Source organism: Pleurodeles waltl, chromosome 3_1, assembly GCF_031143425.1.
Source record: "Pleurodeles waltl isolate 20211129_DDA chromosome 3_1, aPleWal1.hap1.20221129, whole genome shotgun sequence".
Classification (NCBI taxonomy): domain Eukaryota; kingdom Metazoa; phylum Chordata; class Amphibia; order Caudata; family Salamandridae; genus Pleurodeles; species Pleurodeles waltl.
The window spans coordinates 1,903,103,660-1,903,125,726 of record NC_090440.1 but is presented as its reverse complement, the minus strand read 5'-3'; the positions used below and the strand labels follow the sequence as shown (position 1 = coordinate 1,903,125,726).

At 43.3% G+C, this 22,067-nt stretch overlaps 1 protein-coding gene across 3 annotated transcripts in view; it reads right to left on the bottom strand.

Annotated features, from left to right (window-relative positions):
• ALS2 (alsin Rho guanine nucleotide exchange factor ALS2) overlaps positions 1 to 22,067 on the bottom strand; it is an 895,474-nt gene that overhangs the window by 315,451 nt on the left and 557,956 nt on the right. For all 3 annotated transcript variants that reach the window (XM_069226056.1, XM_069226055.1, XM_069226057.1), the window contains 2 exons: positions 19,871 to 19,969; positions 11,481 to 11,645 (listed from right to left, as the gene is read on the bottom strand). In XM_069226056.1, the coding sequence (XP_069082157.1) occupies positions 11,481 to 11,645; positions 19,871 to 19,969 (264 nt within the window). The remainder of the gene's footprint in view (positions 1 to 11,480; positions 11,646 to 19,870; positions 19,970 to 22,067) is intronic.

Sequence of the window (22,067 nt, the reverse complement as noted above, 5' to 3'; positions counted from 1 at the left end):
AGGCAAACTGCTTTTAATTGATGTGGAAGGTCTTATGATGTGACTTCCACCTACCTCTGACCTGTAAATCCTGAAGGAAGGCTCCCCAACCTTCCAGGGAAGCGTCAGTTGTGATCACCCACGGGGATGGATGAGTGAGGAATGAGAGACCCACTGACAGATGGGAGCTCTGGGTTCACCAAGAGAGAGATAGGATCACGTTTTTCGTAATTCTGATTGTATTGTCAAAAGACCTTGTGGGCTGTGCCAACCGACTGTCCAGTTATTCTTGAAGGGGTCATATTTTGAGACGACAGAACAGAACAAGAGTGATACAGGAAGACATCATCCCTAACAGGGATTTGACGAGGCAAACAGTTTTTTTTATTTGAACCAGTCTGGCTAAGGAGATTAGTTTCTGTTGTCTTTCCCTTGTGGGAGCAGCCTTGTTGAGAGAAGTGTCCAGAACTGCACCCAGAAAGGTAGTCTTTTTCAAAGATTGAAAGGTTGATGGTTAGGCCTTATTCTCTAAACAGCTGTATACAGGCCTCTGTTGATATCTGTGCCTTTGCTGTGGATGTGGCCCTGATGAGCCAGTTATCTAAATATAGGAATACCTGATGTTTTTGTTTCCTGAGGAATGCTGCGGCTGGAGCCAAGCATTTTGTGAAAATTCTAGGGGCTGATTTCAGACAAATGAAAGAACTATGAATTGGAAGCGATCGGCTACCAAAAATCTGAGGAACTTTCTGTGGGATGAATAGGAATGTGGAAGTATGTGTCCTGGAGATCAAAAGTGGACATTTAATCTCCAGAATTGAGAAGCTAGAGATTACTGGGTAGAGTAATCTTACAGAATGACTGTGTCTTGAGATGAGTGTTATGCTCTCTGAGGTCCAAGATTGAACACCGTTCCTTCTGTCTGAAATAGGATTTTATTTCTATTGCTCCCTTCTGGAGCATTGTCCAAACTTCTTTTTGGAGAAAATGTAGGTGCTTTAAAGTGCGTGGAGGAGAATATCTTGCTGGTGGAATTTGCAGAAGCTCCAAGGTATGGCCAAATTGGATAAGGTTTAGCACCTATTGGTCCAATGCAATGTCTTGCCATCTGCAAAAATTTTGGGAAATATTTTCTATTATTTTTGAATTTGAGTAAAGATTGGTAGCCGGCGTCCATAAGAAGCCATTGTATACTGCCTGCACCCTTTCCTTCCTGTCCTGCTATGGATTTTTGGGTGGGCCTGCTTTAGGCAGCTTGCGGAGGCTGTCTCTGGGGGTATTGATGACGAAAGGATTGGTAAGTAGAGGAGAAAGCTGGATAGCTATATTGTTGTAATCCACCTCCTCTGGCACCCTGAAAGGGTGTTTCTTAAATGGCAGGGTACCTAGAAATTTGGCCATGTCCATATCAGTCCTTATAGTCCCCAGTGCATCATCAGTATGTTTTCCAAAAAGGGCTTCCCCATCAAGAGGCAAGTCGAGAATCTTGTTCTGCACTTCAGGTCTGAATGAAGTTGCACGAAACCAACCCTGACTTCTTAGAACTCCTGCTAACTGTTAAAAAGCAGTGGTAGCGATGTCTATCACACAATCAATAACCTCAGCCGAGCTTCCCCCTCCTGTAGTATTTTCTTGGTCTCTGCCTTGGAATCCTCTGGCAGCTGGTCCAAGTAAAGCGATGTCGGCCCATAGCTGCCTGTTGTACTTGTCAATCGAAGCCAAGGAATTTGACGCCCTTACTGTAAGAGAAGACATTGAGGAAAAGCGCTTTCTGATATTATCAAGCCCTCTTCCCTCCTTGTCAGGCGGTGCAAAGATTGGCAAAGAAGGGTTCCTTGATTTCCATTGGGCTGTCTGAGTAATAGCTGAGTCCGGTTTGGGATGCCCGGTCAGACAGGCTGGGGCATTGTCTGGTGCCTTATATTTTCTTTCTAGGTGGGGGAGGACACAGTAACCATGGCAGGATTCTTCATAACTATCAGGCCCTCATTCAATATATAGGGCCTCATTATGACCCTGGCGATCATGAGACCGCCATGGCAACGGTGGAGGTCAGACCGCGACCAAAGCAGCGGTCAGGCCTCCACATTACGGCCGTGGTACAGCCGCCACGGTTGGACCGTCGACACTGCCAGGTTGCCGACAGCCTGGTGGCGCCGGCGGTCTCAATCCTCCAGGGCAGTGCTGCTTCCCGCGCTGCCCTGGGGATTACGAGTCCCCTTTCCGCCAGCCTTTGCATTGCATGGACAGTGCAGGGGCCCCCATGGACAGCCCCATAGCGCTTTTCACTGCCCGAATTACGCCCACTGAGCCTCAGTAATATCTGGTGGAAATCTCTTCCTATGATATGCCAGCACTAACTGCAGATCCGATATAAGGGATCCAGGCACAGGGATCATTTTCTCCTGATATAAGTACTGATTCCGAGGTGTTTTGGAATCAAGGGTGGCACCAGAAGTGTGTGACGGTGTCAAATACATGGATTTTTGTAGTCTCTTGTTATTCTCTGTCGTTGACTGTGCCATCTGCTGTGATGTTGTGGGCTCCGTCCACACGGCGGCCATCGACGGGAGAGATGTGGTTGTCGACGATGGGTTTGTCTTCAAGTTATCTTCAATATCGATGATTTGACAGAAGGGGCCATTGGCGATAGTGTAATCGTCGTGTGTACAGTTGAAGAACTGCAAACTGTACATACCGTCGTCAGTGCACAGGTCGCTGACGTCACTGTAGATGCCTTTTCCACCAATGGTGTCAACAAAGAGTGTCTAGTCGCCAATGTTTTTCCAGAAGGCTTCTTGAAGAATGCTGAATTCTAGAAGGTGGTGTAGGAGGTTAAGAAGATGCCTTTGTATGCCGTTCTGAGGAGGCAGAACACTCTTTCCTCTCTTTGTGGGAGGATGAAGATCCTGTGTAGGGAGACTTAGAAGGACTGTGACCTTTACAAGACCCTTGAGTGGTCTTATTTAAGGCTTTCTGTCCTGTTTGTGAGTCTTTCTGGAGGACAAAGAAGATTCCTAACAGTCGCATCCAGAAACCGGATCCTTCCTTGATTTTAACTTCTGGAGCCAAATGAGCAGCCTGCCCTCTCTGTCCTTGAGAGTCTTCTTAGAGAATATTCTGCATGCCTTAAAGCACCACAGTGCGTCGCCAGATTTCACAAAGAAAGGCCTCTTACACTCAAATGCATATTCATAAGGGATGTCTGCACATCACTGAAATACTCTAGTATGTGATTATGACACAGGTGCACATGGTGCAACCCACATAGTCTAAAACATATGAAGCTGCATCTGTCTTGGATTGCTTGAGTGAAGTCTTTCCTGAATTAATCAGAGATGGCCTGTGAGATCTCACATATGTGGGGCAGCCACAGAAAGCAGATGGTGTTCAGAGATCTCAGAGTCAAATTGGCCGAGGAAACAGCTCTTTTGCCAAATGTATCAGTATACTTCAACTCTCAGTCTGGAGGTGTAGTAGGGAATGTGTTGGGTTTTACTGTGATGGTGGAAGCCTAACCCACCATGCCCTCAAAAGTAGGGTGCTAGGTAAGGAAGGCTGGGTCTCCTGGTGTAGGCCTATGCTGCCTAGCTACTTGCAGCAAAAGCCAAACAATATTTAAACCAGGCTGCAATCCATATTTCTGTCAAAGCCTTGTTAAAAGGGATAGAGGACTCTCAAGTAAAAGGCCCATTCTCCAAGATTTCCGTTAGTAGATCTGCTTTGGTTTGGTTCCTATGGCGGCAACTGGATATACAAAACGTCTGCTGCTCTGCGAACCACTACCACAAAGTAAACACTCTCCTCAGTGGGTGGGGGTGTCATGCTGGAGAGCCCAATACTGTCTCAGGGGAAGTATCTATGTCTCTGGCATTCTGTAGGGTCTAAGTAGAGTCCAGCATCTGTATAATGGGAAGTGTATAAAGTCTTGTCACATGGAGCATGTTGAAGTCCCTGAATGGTGTCAGAATCCCAGCTGCACAAGGCCTCTGACTTACAATAGTACTGGTGTTGCATTAGAGGCTGGGGAGTATGAAGTCGTGTCCGGATCAAAGGTCGAGGTCAGATCTAGGGTGGGCGTGAACGAGCCAGATGGACCCGGCATCATCTTAAAATGCTGAAGCATGGCCTCACTAAAGGCCTCTGCCTGCTGCAGAGTTGATAGTGGACGAGGGAATTACGGGCTTGCCAAGATTTGCTTCGGATGGATGCAGAGGACGACAATGGAAGCAGAATTGGGTCCTTAAACTGCTGACTACACAATAGGAGTGTCGTGATGGAGGAGAATCCCCTTAGGAACTCTTACATATACAGCCAGACTACTGACTTTGGCTTGAACTAAGTCTTTGGAGTTGGATCAAAGTCAAAGAGCACAGAAAGAAGGAGGGGCGTGGCAAGTCACTCATGAAGTAGTATATGCTTGTTTGCGCTCTCTATCCCAACCACTGATTTCATCCATCCTGGGCAGTGTGGATGGCTTGTTGATCGCCCCCACTGGCTGGCTGGAACATTGTTGGGGCTCTGTGACACTGATTCCTGAGCCCCGACCCCCAGCAGAGCTGATCATCTGAGCAGAGCCAGTCCCAGAGTGTCTTCGCTTGAACCAAGGAGGCAGTTGTGGGGCAGCTGTTCAGGGAATCATTTGAGGCTGCAGCGTGGTGATCTGGAGTTTCGGAGGCCTTCAGTCTGGCATCCCAGATACATCGCTTACTGCTGCTCGTCTCTGCCCGGAGTGAGCCTCCTTTGGAGACTGTCATTAACTGTGCTGTACAACAGCTCAGATTATTGCTGCAGATCATGCCTGGAGCGATTGCGGCTCTTCTGGTTGAAGTGTATGGGGGATCCCTATGCCCCATTTTCTCCTTCTCAGGATCAAACGAGGTACACTACAGAGGCTCAGCGGGCAGTGAGGGACATATTTTCTGGGTGTCAAGGCTATTCATTAACATCGCCCTGGAAGGGCTGACACGTCAAAACGCACCTTGTAAACATCAGGCCTACCAACTAGCTGGAAATCACCCACTGGATATCCTTGCGGGAAAATCCTAAGCCTGAGGGAATCCAGAAGAGTATTACTCAGCAGAGAATTTGTGTTGCCATTGAGCGTGAAGAGGGGTTTTTGATTCCTTCCTAACTGGGACCCCATGTTGGTGGGGGCTGGAGAAGCCTATCTCCTCACAGGACTGCCAACTTGTCTTTATCAGATTTTTTCTGCCATTCTCTGAGTGCTAGACTGGTGATCTATGATTCCACTTGGGCTTTTTCCCTTCTGGTATCTTACTCTGACAGGGGCATTGTTAAGCTGCCGTTGGTTGAGGGCCTCACTTGCCTACCCTGACACTGGTTCCTTCCCCTCTTTTCATTATTGGACTACGTTTCGGCTTGTTCAATACTCCTGTGATCATAAACGTCCATCTCAGTTAATAGGCAGAAAGCAACGGCATGAAATGGGTCGTACTAGACGAGTTAAGGACACCTCAGGCCTGGATAGTCCCCAAACTTTGGGATACGAGATGGCTTCTCTCTCACCGGACGGACTTCAGAACCTCTAAAACCTGGAACAGCAAATTATGCCAATAAGTAGGTTAGATTAAATACTTCTGGTCATTCAGTCCTCCTAAGTAACAACGGATGCTAAAATGGATGATTTCACATTGCATTTTGTCCCCCTGCGTGCACACAAAAGCAAATTGTCTGCCAGGGTAAAGGTCACTGTGGTGGTCATTGATTGAACTGTGGCCGATAACTGATCCCCTTTAGGCTCTGAGTGCGGACTTTTCTGAGATGGCGTGATTCCTGGAATACAAGGCAGTGGACTCAGAGGCATAATCAGTGGAACAATATCCGGATAGTGGGACTCCCCGAAGGACTGGAAGTAATGGTAATGTATTCTTTCTTGACTTATGGACCGTCAAAACAATCGCCCGACTCAATTGCCCAATTTTTGCTTTAGAAAGGGCACACAGATGTCCACCAGAAGACTGCCCTCGATGCCTGTCCTGTACTATATACAGGATTGCTTCACTTTGATGACAGAGATGTATTTCTTCAATTTTACCAGCTGAATGGTAACTATACCTTGCATAATCGTTGGATCTCAGTCTTTCTGGATTGCACTGCAGCAGAGCAATTCAAGTCAGCTTCCTTCTTGGAGGTTCAGAAATGGCTTAGGGAGGCTGTCGGAATCTTCTGTATACTGCTTATCCTGCTCAGAAATTTGAGAATGGCAGGAGGCTTATCATGCTGAGAGAATAGGAGACGATGACAGCATCCTAGACCACAACGAAAGAGGAGATTTTTCAGGCAGGTGAGACTACTTCACTTTCACGACAAGGATGTAATCTTTCACTTTTACCGGCAGAATGGTAACTATACCTGGGAGAATCATTGGATCTCAATCTTTTTGGACTGCATTGCAGCATAGCAATTCAAGCCGGCTTCCTTCCTGGATGATCAGAAATCGCTTAGGGAGACTGGTGACTGCTATATGCTGCTTTCCCCTGCTCAGAAGTTTGGGACTGGCAGGAAGCCTACCATGCTGGGAGAATGCGAGACGATGGTAGCATCCTAGACCACAGCAAAAGAGGAGTATATTCAGGCAAGTGGCTGGAGGACATCCAAGCACCCCTCTCAAGTTTAAGTTCAAGCTGAGCGATCACTGTTGGTTGCAGTAATTTGATAGGAGGGAACTGTAAGTAATGCGGAATCTTTCGTTGTGGATACCCACCTCGGAAGGATCTCATGACTGACCTGATGAGGAGACCCCTGAACTGCCTAATATGATGCCTCAAACTGCCAATGACCTGTCAACTGGCACGCTTCAGATTCATAATCTTTTTTTTTCTTGTTTTTTTATTATGGTTTGAATATACATAATAAATGACGCAGTTTGTGCCCACCTGACTTGAGGGGGGATATTTGTATTGGTTTCTGTATACTTACACTCTTCTGTTCACTGTTGTAGTTTTTGGGGTTGTAACTCACAAACTGTATCTTGGCTGGTTGTGGGGGCGATGCTGACACTGTCTTATAATACCTACCCTCCTTTCTTCTTCTGTGTGGCTACTATATGGAAGGGATAGATGATGGTGTTTTGCTTATTTTCATGGTTCAGACAGATCATTGTTGTAAGTTGGCCCTAGGGAGTGGGAGTTGGTAAGTATTTTTTCTTTCTTGGTGTAGTTGATGATTGTCTATTTAAATAAATATTTATTGTGAACTGCATCTTGAGATTTCTTCTGTTCTTGAACTCATGACGTGCACAGCCGAAGTAAGCAATCAATATTCACCACTTCTGAAAATCACAGACTTGACCTACATCAAGCCCGAGAGGATAACTATCACCGTAGAGTGCAAGGCAAAAGATATCTAGCAACTAACAGTAGGAAACACTAATAACATCTGGAGTCGTATCCAAACTGCAGATAAACCATACATTGGACACTAATAAGAAATGTTGCTTGCTATGACACTTTTTCTCCCTCTCCCCACATCATGAAGCAAGTCTTAACTGCTCGACTCTGTTACCAGTAGCTGCTACCAGTAGTTTTGTTGTCCCATGTCAAAAATTGTCTGCAAGGCAGGAAAAGTTTGCTCTTGCATCCACTTTGTATGCCCTGTAGAAGGAAATTAATCTGGAAAAAACTTCATTGTTTTCCCAGATATGTCAGCCCGACAGAAACATAAAACGACTCTAGAAGTGTCCTGGTGAGTTCAGCTTCCTTAAAGTTGGGTGAATGTATTGTTGGGGTTCTGGTGATACTGTCTGCATGGCTTGACTGTCCTATTGTGCTCTAATTTAGCAATCAGTATCTCTTGTATGCATTGACGATTTCTAATCCTGTTGGGTTTTTTAAACCTAGAGTTCCATTTCTTGTGTTTGTTTATTCTCCACTGTCACTTTGGTTGGCTGCTCAAAGACCTGGTGAGTGCTACTGCAGACATTTCATGGTCAGAATGCCTCCACCACAGGGTTACTTCAGGAAGAATACAAGGCATAAAAATAAAAGTGTGCCATTCGTGACATTTTCTGCTTGGTCTCAGGAGCACACAGACAGATGGGGAACACAGACACTGGCAGGGGGGGGACATCTGGGCTCATGGGGTCACTCATCAATTGTGGTTTTATCGTGGGTCCACTGAAGTTCACGTATCTCTACATTCTGTGTGGAACATTCTTAATCGTAACTTTTCATATGAAACTGGAGCTTGCGGCTATTGTATCAAGACTGTTTAAGTTACCTTTTCAGTAGTTTTCAACATAGTCTTTATTTTTTTATTTTTTATTCTTTATGCATTTTACCATTGCACAATAGCGGTAATAATATACAACGAACAAATACAAAAAAATTAAAAGACTGACACTCTTCTCTTCTCCCTGCCAACGTCCTGTTTCAGATATATTATTCCTACCCATTGTTTTGTGATCTCTTCATATCCATTCATTATTACATAATACTTCTACCACGCAGTTACTTTTCAGTCTGAGATTCATCCTATCCATTGTCCGTGGATCTACCTTTTATCCTCACTGAACTACTCCTAAATCCATCCTCACCCATTCTCTTGTATCCAGGGGTTAATGTTAATAGCGTACCCCTTTTATTCCACTTAGTGTAGTCAGCTATTCACCTCCTCTTCAAACACGGTCAGTATGTCCACCCAAAACGTCTAAGTCCTCAGCACACTTATTGCTTGTGTGAGGTAGCCTGATATGCTTTTCCTTCATTCAACAGTGTCTATCACCCAAAGTGTCACTTCTGGTCCAGTAATCCCCAGCCAATCCATGGATATATGCCAATTTGCCAGGAGGAGTGAAGATGAATGAATTTATATTGCATCTTCCCATTTTTGGGTCTGCTTACAAAATACAGTAGATATTATTTGAGGAAAGATCAAGTACTGTAACTGATTCTCCTGGGAGCTGCTCCACCAATAAGTTAGAACCTTGTTGCAGTAACACACCAGATGTAAAGAATGTGACTACCTCCATTACGCAGCAAGGACAGGCCACAGCCGACAAAGATCCTATGTAGTTTAAGTGGTGTAAAATATTACGATGCACATAATTAAAATCAATTCATTTGATTCTGGCATCACCGGAGAACTCTATTACTAACGCACAGGTCATCTTCCATTCACTGCCTGTGAGTTGCCCCTTTAAATCGTTGTTCCAGGCCATTCGAGCTGCAGCTGCCATCGAGGTCTATCTATTTTGAGGGCTTTATATATATATCCAGGACACCAGATGGCCACCCTCTTCCATACAAAGGAGCACCTGCAGGGTCTCTGATTGGGAAGGCGCCTTTGGAAATTCCATCCAGAGTTCCCTAGCAGTTTGTGTGATTCTCGCATATTGTAAGCACTGGCCCTCACCCACCAAGAAAATTTCTTGTGCCTCCTGGAAGAGATAAAATGTTCTCCAGGACTTAGGCTGCTAGCAGTCAACATCCTCCTTCCTGCAAGTGTGCAATAGATATAGTTAAACTTAGGCCCTTAAATGGTTCCAGAACCCACAAGTCCAGGTTCCTGGAGAAAGGGTGGGGGCGCAGAAGGGCCCTGGAGACTATTTGCTCCCAAAGACAGGCGATATGCTGCACCAGAAAGGGGAAGTACCCTCTCACGTTTGTGTCCTTCATTAAAAGTCCAGTCAGGCTGTGTCCATTCATATCACTTGTAGCAACTGTTTCTTACTGATATCTTTTTAGGCCACCCATTTTGCTGCATATTCAATATGTGCAGTATACTAATATAATTCATGACTGGAAATCCCAACTCACCCACTTTTTGATCCAATTTCAAGGTGTCAAGAGCCACATGGCTTCTCTCTCGCCCCCATACCAGAGATACCAATGGACTGCTTAATTGTAGTAGGCTGCTTAATTGTTAGAAAGTGGCTCACGTTAGGGGACATAAAGAGTTCTGTATCACATTAAGATATCTAGGGAGAAACACCATCTTGGCAACAGCAAACTCCCACATCGTGACAAGGGCAGTTTAGCCCAGAAGTGGATGGACGATTGTGACCTCTTCCCACCCTTCCATCATTATAGGCATACTGTTTCTCAGCTGTCATCACCACCATTATGCCAAGATACATGAATCTGTCTCGCCTCCCAGTAAAGGCCAAGGACGGGTAGGAGATCTACCGGGCTTGATGCCAAATGTCCCAAGGGGAACTGTATAGTTTTATTTCTGTCAACTATCAACCCCACCATCACATTGCCAAATTCAAGTAAGTGTGCCAATAAGCCCAGCACAGATTCCCTCGGCCTCAATAAGTAAAATAGGGCATAATCTACAGAGAGAGAAAGCACGTGGATGGTGTCTTCCAATCAGATTCCCCAAACCCTCAGCACCCTCTTGAGTCTCATGCCCAACTATTCCAGTGCGCGTGCAAATAGGAGTGGCAAAAATGGGAATTCCTATCTAGTGCCACTCTGCACCTCCAAAGTCTCGGACACAGCTCTCCAACTCCTCACCCGGGCTCTAAGATTCATGTAGAGCAACATGACCCAAGCACAAAAGTTAGTCCCCAATCCTATTCTCTTCAAGACATCCTCCAAGAATGTCCAATCCAGTGTGTCGAAGGCCTTGGCGATATCCACAGATGCCAAGGCCAGCTCTGCGTCCTAGTCTTGCACTGAATTCAATATGAGTCAATCTGTACATACTCTTTAAACAAACCTGTTGATATTAGTTTGACTTGAGAAATGCATCACGCCTGTTCCAAAGATCAATATGTTTACAGAACAGATCTCCTTGCCTCAGAACATTTGCACATTAACTAGCAGTTGAAAAGGGAAAGAAATTAAGTCTATATCCACTCCAAAGACCTTCATTGTCGATGAGTCATGCAGCATCTTGTGCTCTCCAGTCAACCCAGGATGAGCTGAGACAACTGCTGAAGGAGTTTCCAAGGGGCTAATTAAAAGTGAAGTTAAATTAGGATATGGAAAATGTCTTGTCCCGTCAGTGAGGCAGACTCATATTCAAATGAGTAAGTACTGTAATAAAAAGGAAATTCCTCAAACAATGCACTAACAATCCACCACAGAATGTTCAACAGCAAATAACTCGAGATCCCGAGATCACCTCAGCTCAACTTTAAGAACACAATCAAACCATATGCTGTCCCCAAAACCTCTGAAAAAAGAGTTGTTCAAACACACATTTAAGTAGCAGTTTAGTTTAATAATTGCAGAAAGGACATCCACTTTATACTGCAACCTAAGTTTTGATGTCCTTGTCACAAGATGTTTAGTCTGAACCTCATATAACTATCACCATTTTGATTATCACCTTTTCTCCCATAGTTATCACCTTTTCTCCCTATAGCTATTGAGAGGAGACTACTGTCAAGTCATAGAGATTAAATGTAACCCTATTTTTGGAGGGATAATGGGAGAAAGCTTTCTGCTGAGGTATATCACATGTATGAAGAAAAATCAACGACAACCCCTGAATGTAGCCATCCAGCCATTTTGTTGTAAACACATTACCTTGTTATATCATCAAAGACACCATAACCCGTCTTTTTGTCCATCACCCACTGACCGATGAACATGCTGGGGGAGGATGAGGTTAACTTGCCACTGCGCAGCATGCCATGGCCGTGGCGCATGTTATCCTGAAAGCACCCTTCGTAAACCTCTCCAGTGGCATAGCTGCAAATACAGAAAGTAGCAAAAAAGTGCATATTGACTAGAATGCAAGATGTAAAAGACTTCAATTGGGTAAACATGTGCTCACAATCTTTCACATTATAAGGTGAAAAGTTAGAAGAATGAATCTGTGAGGCAATGACAACAAAGGAATAATTCCTGTTGAAAGTAAAAGGGATACCTTTTGATATTTGACCATTTATTTACTTTGTTTTGTATGTGTCACCTTGAAGCGTCAGTCCCTTAACCCACCATGACACTCCTTCTGAAAACTCTGTGACAAATATTGTCACTTGCAACTGTTCCTGTTTTTGTAAAATTAACCTGAAGAGCAAGCAGGTATGTTTTACAACATGCACTTTAGGGACTCCTTTGAAATTCAGTTTTACAGATGAATAAAGAAGGCTTAACTTTACATACCGATTAATAAAGGCAATTTACCCAGAAGGGTTGTTAGTACTACGACGTAATAATATACTTTGATAAATCTCTTCATGTCAGCGTTACAAAACCTTGCACAGTATAAGGGGATAAGTGCACTGAAGCGCATATGGCATTATTACAGACCTTCACTAGAGGGATGTATCTGATCAAAGCAATAAAATATGTTTTGCTTTTAGTGGACTGAATGACAGTTTCCCAGGTTATTTGAGAAAGTGAGCAAATAAAGACTGAGTTGTATTATTATCCTGCAAAAAACAAATGGAATCAAAAACACAGCTTTATATATAAACATTTATTCAATGGAATTCAACCACTTGTCTCAGAAAGAGAAAAGGTTGTCAAACTTTAAATCAGATGCAAACTCTAAGAAGCAGTGTATATATTAGTAAGTGGAAAGATGCATTAGGACATTAAAAAAAAAAAATAGTTTCCCAGAAAGCCAAAGATACATGTGGGCTGTTTTATAAGCACCAAGTCCTCAATTTAAACCTCAGAAGAGGACACCACTTGTCCATCATCACTCATCTGCCCATATTATCATGGTCAATCGCTGCTACTGGTCAAGATAGAGGGAATTGCAATGTGCTGATGGGATTTAAACTCAGGCAGCAGAGACAACCAGGCCAAAATTGTAGACCCTTCCTGGTGCACTGAGACCTGGGAATGCTTTCCCTAGGCAAAAAAAGTGAATTAGTCTGTAATTTGTTTTGCAGCCTAATGGTGTCTTACCCCTTATCAGACTTTTCAAAAAATAAGTATGCTGTGGGTCCCTTTAACAGCTAAAGGCGGCATTAAAATTGAGAAGTAAACCCTTGGGCTATGGGCAGCGCTTACTTATAATGGTGTATTGCACTTCTTACAGACACCATCAAAAGTCTCTAGGGAGAACCCTGATCAGCCATGCTGATATTCTGCGAATGTGACTGCAGGAAGAGAGATCAGCTGTCCTTCACAAGCTTCCCTCCTTCCCTCCCAAGCACATCCCTGCCTCACTAATATTAATGAGCAAAATTTCTGCACATCCTACTACATTAAATTTTTGAGCTCTAACATATTATTATACATGTTGGAGTGCTAAAATAATCTTGTGTCGTAACTCTGCAATGCAAAAAGTTAATTAGCAGTGTCACCTGAGATTAGCATATCAAGCCTTGTATCTTGAAAGGAGGTCTGTAGGTGCTGATGTCTCCTGATTCAGATGATACTAGATGATACTAGACAAGTAGAGCTTAGTGGTGGCTGAGTACTAGTAGGGGGGGGGGGGGCCGAAACGTATGTCACGTATTGCCCTGTGAGTGTATCCCCACTAATCCCATGCAGATTTCTGGTGGTTCTACCCTGGAAATATTTTGAAAAACTGAAGGAAAAAAGTTGCTTTTCACACTACATTATCTAAATGAAACTGGCTAAAAAGCTTTACATTTAAAAGACAAATGAATGAGTGAGTCAGTGTGTGTTTGTGTGTGCGTCTGTGTTTTTGAGAGCATGTATGTGTGTGTTTCTCATTCCTCCAGAAGCCTGGGCCGCAGTCCACGTCCCCAAGCTTGTTAACATTTCACAGAATTCCTTTTGCACAAAAAAGATTTGTAGTTAAAGTGTGCTTGTGTGACAGGCCAAGCTAGGACACTGGACCTCTAGCACCCACTTTTAAATTTGTGAGCAAGGTTGTCACTAGTGAGTAATGACAAGGAAGGTCATGCCTCCTAAATTGTGCGGACCCACTTACGACTTTATGGAGATAAACAACCAATGCTGTCTAGGCAAACAAGGTTTTGCACTGTTGCTATAGTGACAGCTTTGAAGTAGGGAGGCACTGCACCCATTTCCATATTGAAGTCTTGACACAGGCTCAAACACTTTTCAAACCCTGGTAATGATTCAATGTGTTGGAATTGTCAAGTAATAAACTTTCATCTTGAGATTACTTATTATTAGGAGCTCATTTAACTCTTACAGTTAAGTCTAAAAATGGAAATGAAATCAATTTCTAAGACAACTGAAAAACATGCAGGCTACATTGAAACTGATTTTGGGGTCAAGAGAAGCCAATGCAAAGTCATCTAAGGTCTAAGATGTGATCTCAAAAGGTATAATCAAAAACCAGGCAAATCCTAAAGGTTTGCAGTACCCTGAACCAACTGTCCAACTTGATTTGCAGCATTTAATATAATTACTGCAATAGTCACTGAGGGCACTCATAAATGCTACTAACTAACAAGCCTTGCACCATTTTGGGAAATTAGGCCTTGGTGTACAGTTTCTGACACTAGAAACATGTAGCAGTCACAAAAACTGAAACTTGTCGATTCAGTCTGATTTATAAGGCCATACAGTTCATGAGATAGTTACCTTCCCACAGGAATAAAGATGTCATCAAATTAATGGAGGATTCAGACTCTAACAGGCAATTATGTCCTTTTTATTAATAATTGTAGAAAAATGCCTCTTTTGACAAGACCACCCACCCCCCAACACACTTTTTTGCCTTGTTTCTGGTGTAATTGTGACTGAAACACCACTGGGTTCTTGCCAACCAGGTCCCCAGTGCAAGACCTCTTCCCCCAAAACTGCACAGTTGTTTTTCCCAATTGGCAAAACCTTTAGAACCCACTGTAAGTCCTAGTAAATGATATCCCTGGTACCTAGGGTCTGGGGTACTAAGGAGGGTCCCTAAGGGCTGCAGCACGAATTGTGCTACCCTAAGGGACCCCTCACCAAGCACATGACAGGCTGTGTGTCTTGGTGCGGACAAAAATGAAAACACAACATGGCACACAGCCTGTGTGCCATGTCCCCTAAACACTGCATGCAATAGATGTAAGCCACCCCTCTAGCAGGCCTAAGGCAGGGTGCATTATACTACATATGAAGGCATATCTGCATTAGCAGATATCTGCACAAGCATATATGGCTCTATGTCTTTGTCGATTCTCAGACATAGTAAGTGACATGGAAAGCCATTTTAAATGCACGTGCTGGACACTGGTCACTATGAGTTTTCCAGCTACATGATGGCTACTCCGAATATATAGATGTTTGGTATCAAACATCTTAGATTAATAAACCCTCACTGATGCCAGTGAGGGATTTATTAATGACTGGACCCAGATGGCACCGTTAAGGTGCCCCCGTGAAAACCTACCAGCTACTAGTGGATTGACTGACTGGTCCTGACCAGTTCAGCCACCATAGACACGTTTCTGGCCCCTTAATATGAGAGCCAGCACTTCCGAGGGCCAGAGGCAAAAGTTTGCACTGGGCACAGGTGTTGAAACCCCACTCAGGCAGCATGGACATTCCAGGACGGAAAGTTTTAAAGGCCTAGCTACCTTTGTAATGCGACCCCGGTCTCTCCAGATGGTGGCAGCACGGGCAGGAAAATTAGGCAGAATAGGAGGTGTGCCCACTTCAGCTAAAATGGATACTACTTTTTAAATTCCTTCATCTTGCTTGGAAGGAATTATGCCACTATGGGTAGGGCTATGCCCACCTCCCAGTATAAGTGGTTATAAGAAGAGTGTAGTCACCCTAAAGGTGGGTATTCCATTGGCTACCACCTGGCACTCCCTGTAACACCCCTAAATTGAGTATTTAGGTGGCACCCCTGCACTCCTAGAACTCAGAACCTGAAGACCTAAGAAAAGGACAAAGAAGAGTCGCACCCGCAGAAGAGAAAAAGAAGAAACAGCTGATTAGGTACCAGCCCCACCCGCCTGCCTGCGGACCTCCACTGTCTCTGCCCAAAATGACGACTCGTACTGCAGCTGAGCTTCCAAGAAACACAGGAGGACTGCCTGCCTTCCATAAAGACTCAAGACTCCAGTGAGCAGCGGTTCTGCTTCGCAATAATGTCTCAAGAAAGGACTCTGCAGCCTTTGGAACATCAAAGACCTGTCACCCGAAGTGACCTCTGCACCACGTCCACGACCCGAGGTAAAGCCAACCAACGGTGCTAGCAAGGTTCCTAAGCTATCCAGAGTCCATCTCCACTCAGGTTTCACCCCTCTCGGACTCCCCAAGTTGCCTGCAGCCTCTACACAAAGGCCCGCTCTCGTGGTCTTGTGGTGAGAGAAAACCCAACATCTCCTGCAACCACTTCATCCGGTATCCCTGACCCCATCTTAGGTGGGTCACTGATGCCAACAATGTATCCCAGCACCCCTGAGCTCGAGTCCACTTTGTTACACCCTGCTGGTCTCCCCAGCAACATCTGCAGCCTCTACACACAGGACACCAGGACTGCGAGTGCTCCTGGACAGAGAAACCAGACACCTAAGGACACCCCTGCCTCCGTCACCCCTGGAGAAAAGTACCAAAGGTGTACCTACGTCCCGAGCACTCCAAGTCTACAACCTACCTGTTTGTTGTTCCCAACTGGGTTCCTAGTCAGAGCCTGCCGCCTGTCTTCACAAGGACTAATTCCCATAGAAGCACAGTGGGCACTCCACGCCTTACTGCAGCCCTGCACCCGGCTTCCCCAATGCTGCCCGGAGTGACCTGCTGGTGTGGTTCTGATCAGTGCCCAGTACTTACCTAAACCCTCTGAATCTGGACTTATAAGTCATTGTTAACCCTGTGTTTACGGAACATTGTTTTCCTCCGTAGGTCAACATAAACAAACTCTGAGAATTGCATTGATTTTTGATTTTGAAAAGTACTTACCTGATTAGGAAGTTCTTAGGCTTGAAACATATGTAAAAAGATCTGTTATTTTTCTAAGTTGGTCTTTTCCTTTGAGTGTGTGTCTCATTTATTGTCTCTCTGAGTACAACAAATGTTTAGTACTATCCTTTGATAAGCCTAACTGCTCACCCACACTATCACAAAATAGAGCATTAGTCCTACCTACTTTTGATTCTGCAAAACAATTGGGGGAATACTGGACTCTCTACAGAGTGTACTTCTTTTTAGTGCACCATACAGAAAGCCAGCTTCCTACACTAATCATCTGAAATCTTCCATGCGTATTTAAACACAGTCAAGCCAGTAGAACATGAGCATTTGCAATGCAATGGGTCTCGCGTTTCCTTGAGTTAGAGCTATTATAGTTGTAAATTCCTAACTGAACTTTTCTTGCCACATAAATTGAAAATAAATGAAAAAGTAAAACAGTTGACATAAGTGAGCTGATTCGAAGCGCCAAGACGACCATGAGCATGAGTGTGAAGGAGAGACACAAAAGGAAAAAGAAGTTTGCTCACAGTCAAACGTATCGCAAACATGCTATTATCCATGTAACAGAGTCAGTGTCCGAGGCGGTAACATAACTGCCCCGAGGAGGGACAAATGTAAAACGTTTACCAATGATAACAAAGGATTTTTCAAAGGCAAGACCGTGGAACGAGTGATAGTGATGGGCGTAAGCTGGGCATGGTTAAAACCTACAGATAGATCACAACAGGTCAGAGCGCTTGCGCGCTCAACCTAAAAATCACTATGATGGGCCAGCACTGACTGTGATGATGTATTTATTTATTTTACTTTCAGTCAAACTGTGCAAAAGCTGATGTACAACTTGACTAAAACCATTGACAAAGCCAACAGCTGCCTTGTAAGCAAAATCTATTGATTTCAATAATACTTGCTTATTCCTGTGCATCTATTTCTTCAGAGGCAGAGTTCTTAAACACAGATTTTATACTAGCAAAACATAGGTGGACTGCCATGGACTCGTCACAGCACGTATTGGACATTACAGCTCCTCCCACCCACACATACACCTTTGAGGTTTCCAGGGTAGATAAATCCCAGTTCTTATGCTCCCTGCATCACAACTTCAAAGAGCAGTGAGAATATAATTTTCACACAGCAAAGTGGACGTTAGATGGTGAATATGTGAGCCAAGGACTGTACAGTAGCCACTAATTAGCTTCAAGTTTCAGTAATGTAGTGGTTATCACATTTGCCTCACAAGCAAAAGGTCCCCAGTTCAAAACCGGGTGGAAACACACTTTCAGAGGATTTATTATGCAATAATATTCTGTATTTGCAACAAAAAAAAATAGTAATATTGCACAAATTTAGTTAATCATTAATGCTATTATTATTACTGTAGGTATCATTTTGTCAAAAGTACCATATGAATGAAATGTCAGTGCAAGCACAAAGTTCTTCTAAACTTAATGATCGCGTGTGTCCAGCAGTGACTGCAGGGCGAGGCAGCGTTTGCAATCAGGCAAGAAGTATTGCAACAAAATTGACTTAATAAATAATGGCAGTGTTAACATTCGCAACACTACAGAGCAGAGTTAAGTTTGTAGTAAACTTAATACAGTTGTGTTTATATGCAAACTTGAGATCTGTGTACGATGGTGATAGAATTAAACTGTGGCTGGACTGAACACAAATGCAGTAGCTTTGTTATCTTGCCCCTGGGGTAAGTGCATTATTTCAGAAAGCATGAACGATAAATTTGGGAAAACTGTAGCTAAAGATCGCAATATTTCGGAATGAGAAAGAATATGGCAACAGTGCGTGTATAAATAGACATGCAATGATAAACGAGTTAGATCTATTAGCGTTGTAAACGCCTAACTGGACTTTTCTTGCCACATAAATTGAAAATGAAAAGTAAAACAGTTTCACATAAGCAAGCCGATTCAAAGCACCATGCCATAAGTATTAGCGTGAAGGAGACACACAAAAGGTAAAAGAAGTTTGCTTGCAGTCAAACGCATCGCCAAAAGTGCAGTTAGGCATATAACAGAGTCGATGTCCAAGGCGATAACCAACCGACCCCAAGGAGGGACAAACATATAGCATTTACCAATTATAACAAAGGATTTTTGAAGGGCAAGCCCATGAACGAGTGAAAGTGATGGGCTTGAGGTGGGCGTGGTTAAAAGCCCAAATAGATAATAGCACATCGGAAAAGCAGCGCTTGCGCGCTGCTATGCTCATCCTAAAAAAGGTCACAGTAAAAAAAAAGGTAGTAATAAGTGGAAAATAGGAGTGTTAATTTTCAATGCTATGGGGACTGCTGCTATCAACTTCAAAACTGCTGGAAACACGTCACTTATAACACATGGGGCCTGATTACAACTTTGGAGGAGGTGTTAATCCGTCCCAAATGTGACGGATATACCACCAGCTGTATTACGAGTTCCATAGGATATAATGGACTCGTAATACGGCAGGTGGTATATCCATCACATTTGGGACGGATTAACACCTTCCTCCAAAATTGTAATCAGGCCCATAATCTTGGCCATGTAAATATTACATTAGTGTGTGGATCGATTCTGCATAACAGTAGGCAGGTTTGTACAGGATAATACCAGAGGACGAGTCTCAAACTATACCCTGATGATTCTATAAATAGGATTGTGAACTCCTTTAAACATGAGAATGAAGAAAGACACAATAGATGCAACCTTGTGAATTAGTGCCATAGAAAAGAAAAATAACCTCCTATAATGAAACAGAGTAAAAAAAAAAAACTTAAAACATATGCATGGCACTGGAGGAAAGAGAGAACATTATTTGAGAAAGTGTCAAGGCAAAACGTTTGTTTGGAACAGGCAAGGAGAAACTACTAATATTTCCATATATGTTACTTGTCAGGAGCACTGAACAAATGAATAAACTATATACCTCTAGCAATAAAGGCATGAAAAACGTCCATTGCAAAAGTAAGAAAAGTGGCAATTAAAGAAATAATGAAGGGACAAAAGATGACATCATCAGTCTGTTTTGTTACACCATGCAGTACATCAGATAGAGATTTCTAAATGTTAGAGCTCAATGGCAATACTTTTCAAACATATTTTGTAATAATACACTACCTATAAACTCCATGACCGAACATCTTGCCCTCCTTCCAATTTCCAACATAATGGTCGTTCTTGTTCAAGGTTTTGTTCTGTATTCTGTACTCGCCGTACCTGATGGCACAATCACCCAGAAAACATACATCAGGTGAGAAACATGAGATGCAAACCCTCTGCACTTCGATGCATGCATTACTCAACAAAGTGGAACACAACAACTAATTCAGTGCATGTTCAGTATCTGAATTACAAAGAACGTCCTTCAAAAGTGCATGCATTTGTTCTCAGGACATTCACTCTCTGGACACGAGGAGATATAATTACTAACAAGGACCTTTATATTAATTGAGGGCCTTTAAGAGGCACGGCCACTAGGAAAGAAGGGCAAGTGAATAGGTATGTGTGTAGGGAGGATAGGAAGTGAACGATGAGGATAGTACAAAACTCTTGCTATGCTCTCTTGCACTGACTGAGAAGGAACCACAACAATGGCAAAAAAATAGCACAAGAAAAGTGAGGTTTCTATTTGCACAGAAACAGCACAAATGCTGAATGTGAACATTCAAACATGAGGCAATTAAATGTGTTTGCATGCGGCCTAGTGACTGGTAACCAAATTTGTTTTAGAGTAGTCCCGTTTTATCTCCTCTCCAGATTAGGGGAATGTAAGACAGTAAACTTTAAATCTATTTTAGGATGCAACGTTTGTTGCAGAGATAACTGATGGTGTTAGTTTACTGAAGAGAAATCACAAGCATGGATGTTTTCACACCTTGTAAAAGGGGAAACATAAGCACAGAGTGAAATTGGAGAGTTGGGGTATTGCAGCACGTTCAACTAGATGTTCTGTAACCATTGCTGAAAAACTGTATACACAGTTGATTTATTTATGAGAAATCTGAAATAAAAAAAGAGGCAACTTGCTTTGAATTGATTTAATTTCCTTTCAACATAGGAATATTCAGAGCTTAAGAAAGCAGACTGGCCACTTGCTCTGCATACTTCTACCATCGAGTATTGACTCGGATCTTGACAGTTATTCTTCAAAGAACTCTTTCGAGTGACAGGACGCACTCTGAACCCTTGTTTGGTAGACAATGCACATGGGCAGCAGGAGATCTGCAGCAAATACTGGCCTCCGGTGAAGACGGCAAGCATTGCAAATCTACAACACTACATTCTACGAACAGAGGCTTACAACGTAAGTTAACATCTCCCATTCGTAGCAAGTGTGGCTGCAGATACACATGTTCTATATAGCGTGTAAAGTAGTACGATATATAAGTGGTGGTTAGCATGTGGATGATGCATATGTTTGAAACAAAGTTCTTTATGCTGTCTGGCTAACTATTGCCTGTTGATGGCCTACGATATCCACACAACAGTGTTTGGTAAACATTTGTGGAGGTTTACCGGGTGGCTAATTTTCAAAGGTCTTGCCTGTGACTTTTGTAAGGTTGTGTGTGCCCTAGTGGGGTTTTTCAAAGGCTACGGAGACCTGGTTAGACTTGCGGAAGGGCTTGGTCCGGTCACTATAGTACATGAGAGTCTGTTTAACATGTATGGTATGAAGAGATCTCTCTGCTACAAAGTCAGGCGGCGGAAAGAAGACAGAGAGCTCTATCGTTTAACGAAGGTGGAAATGGAATACTATGTAGAGGAGGAACTTGGGATTAGGTTTGACAACAATCCTGCCCTGTTAACCTGAATGAAAGGCTCTTGCACTGTAAGTGCCTGCAGCTCACAGATGCCTATGAGTGAAGCTATGGCTACAAGGAAAGCCACTTTCCATAAGAGAACTGTAAAGGGCAAGAGTGCAAGTCTTCAAAGGGGGGACCCATGAGCCTGGTGAGAACTACATTAAGGTTCCATGCAGGGACAGGATATACTCTGGGAGGTATGATGCTATTGTCAGAGCAAATTTCTAATTAATAAATAATGACTACTTAGTGTATGAATAATTTGCATTCAAAATGAAATTGCTGCAGTTTACAGAATCATGTTTTCTTAAGTTGGTAAGAGTGGGCCCTAATACCATCTTAAAATTCAAAACTTGACCATGTTTTCGTTCTTTTTATATCCACACCCAGCAAAATGTACACAGAAAGATTACTGAATGTATTATGGATTGTGTTTTTGTCACAATCTGATGTTGTTATTTGTAAGCTCTAGAGCAGTGGTTCTTAACCTTTTGACTTCTGAGGACCCCCAC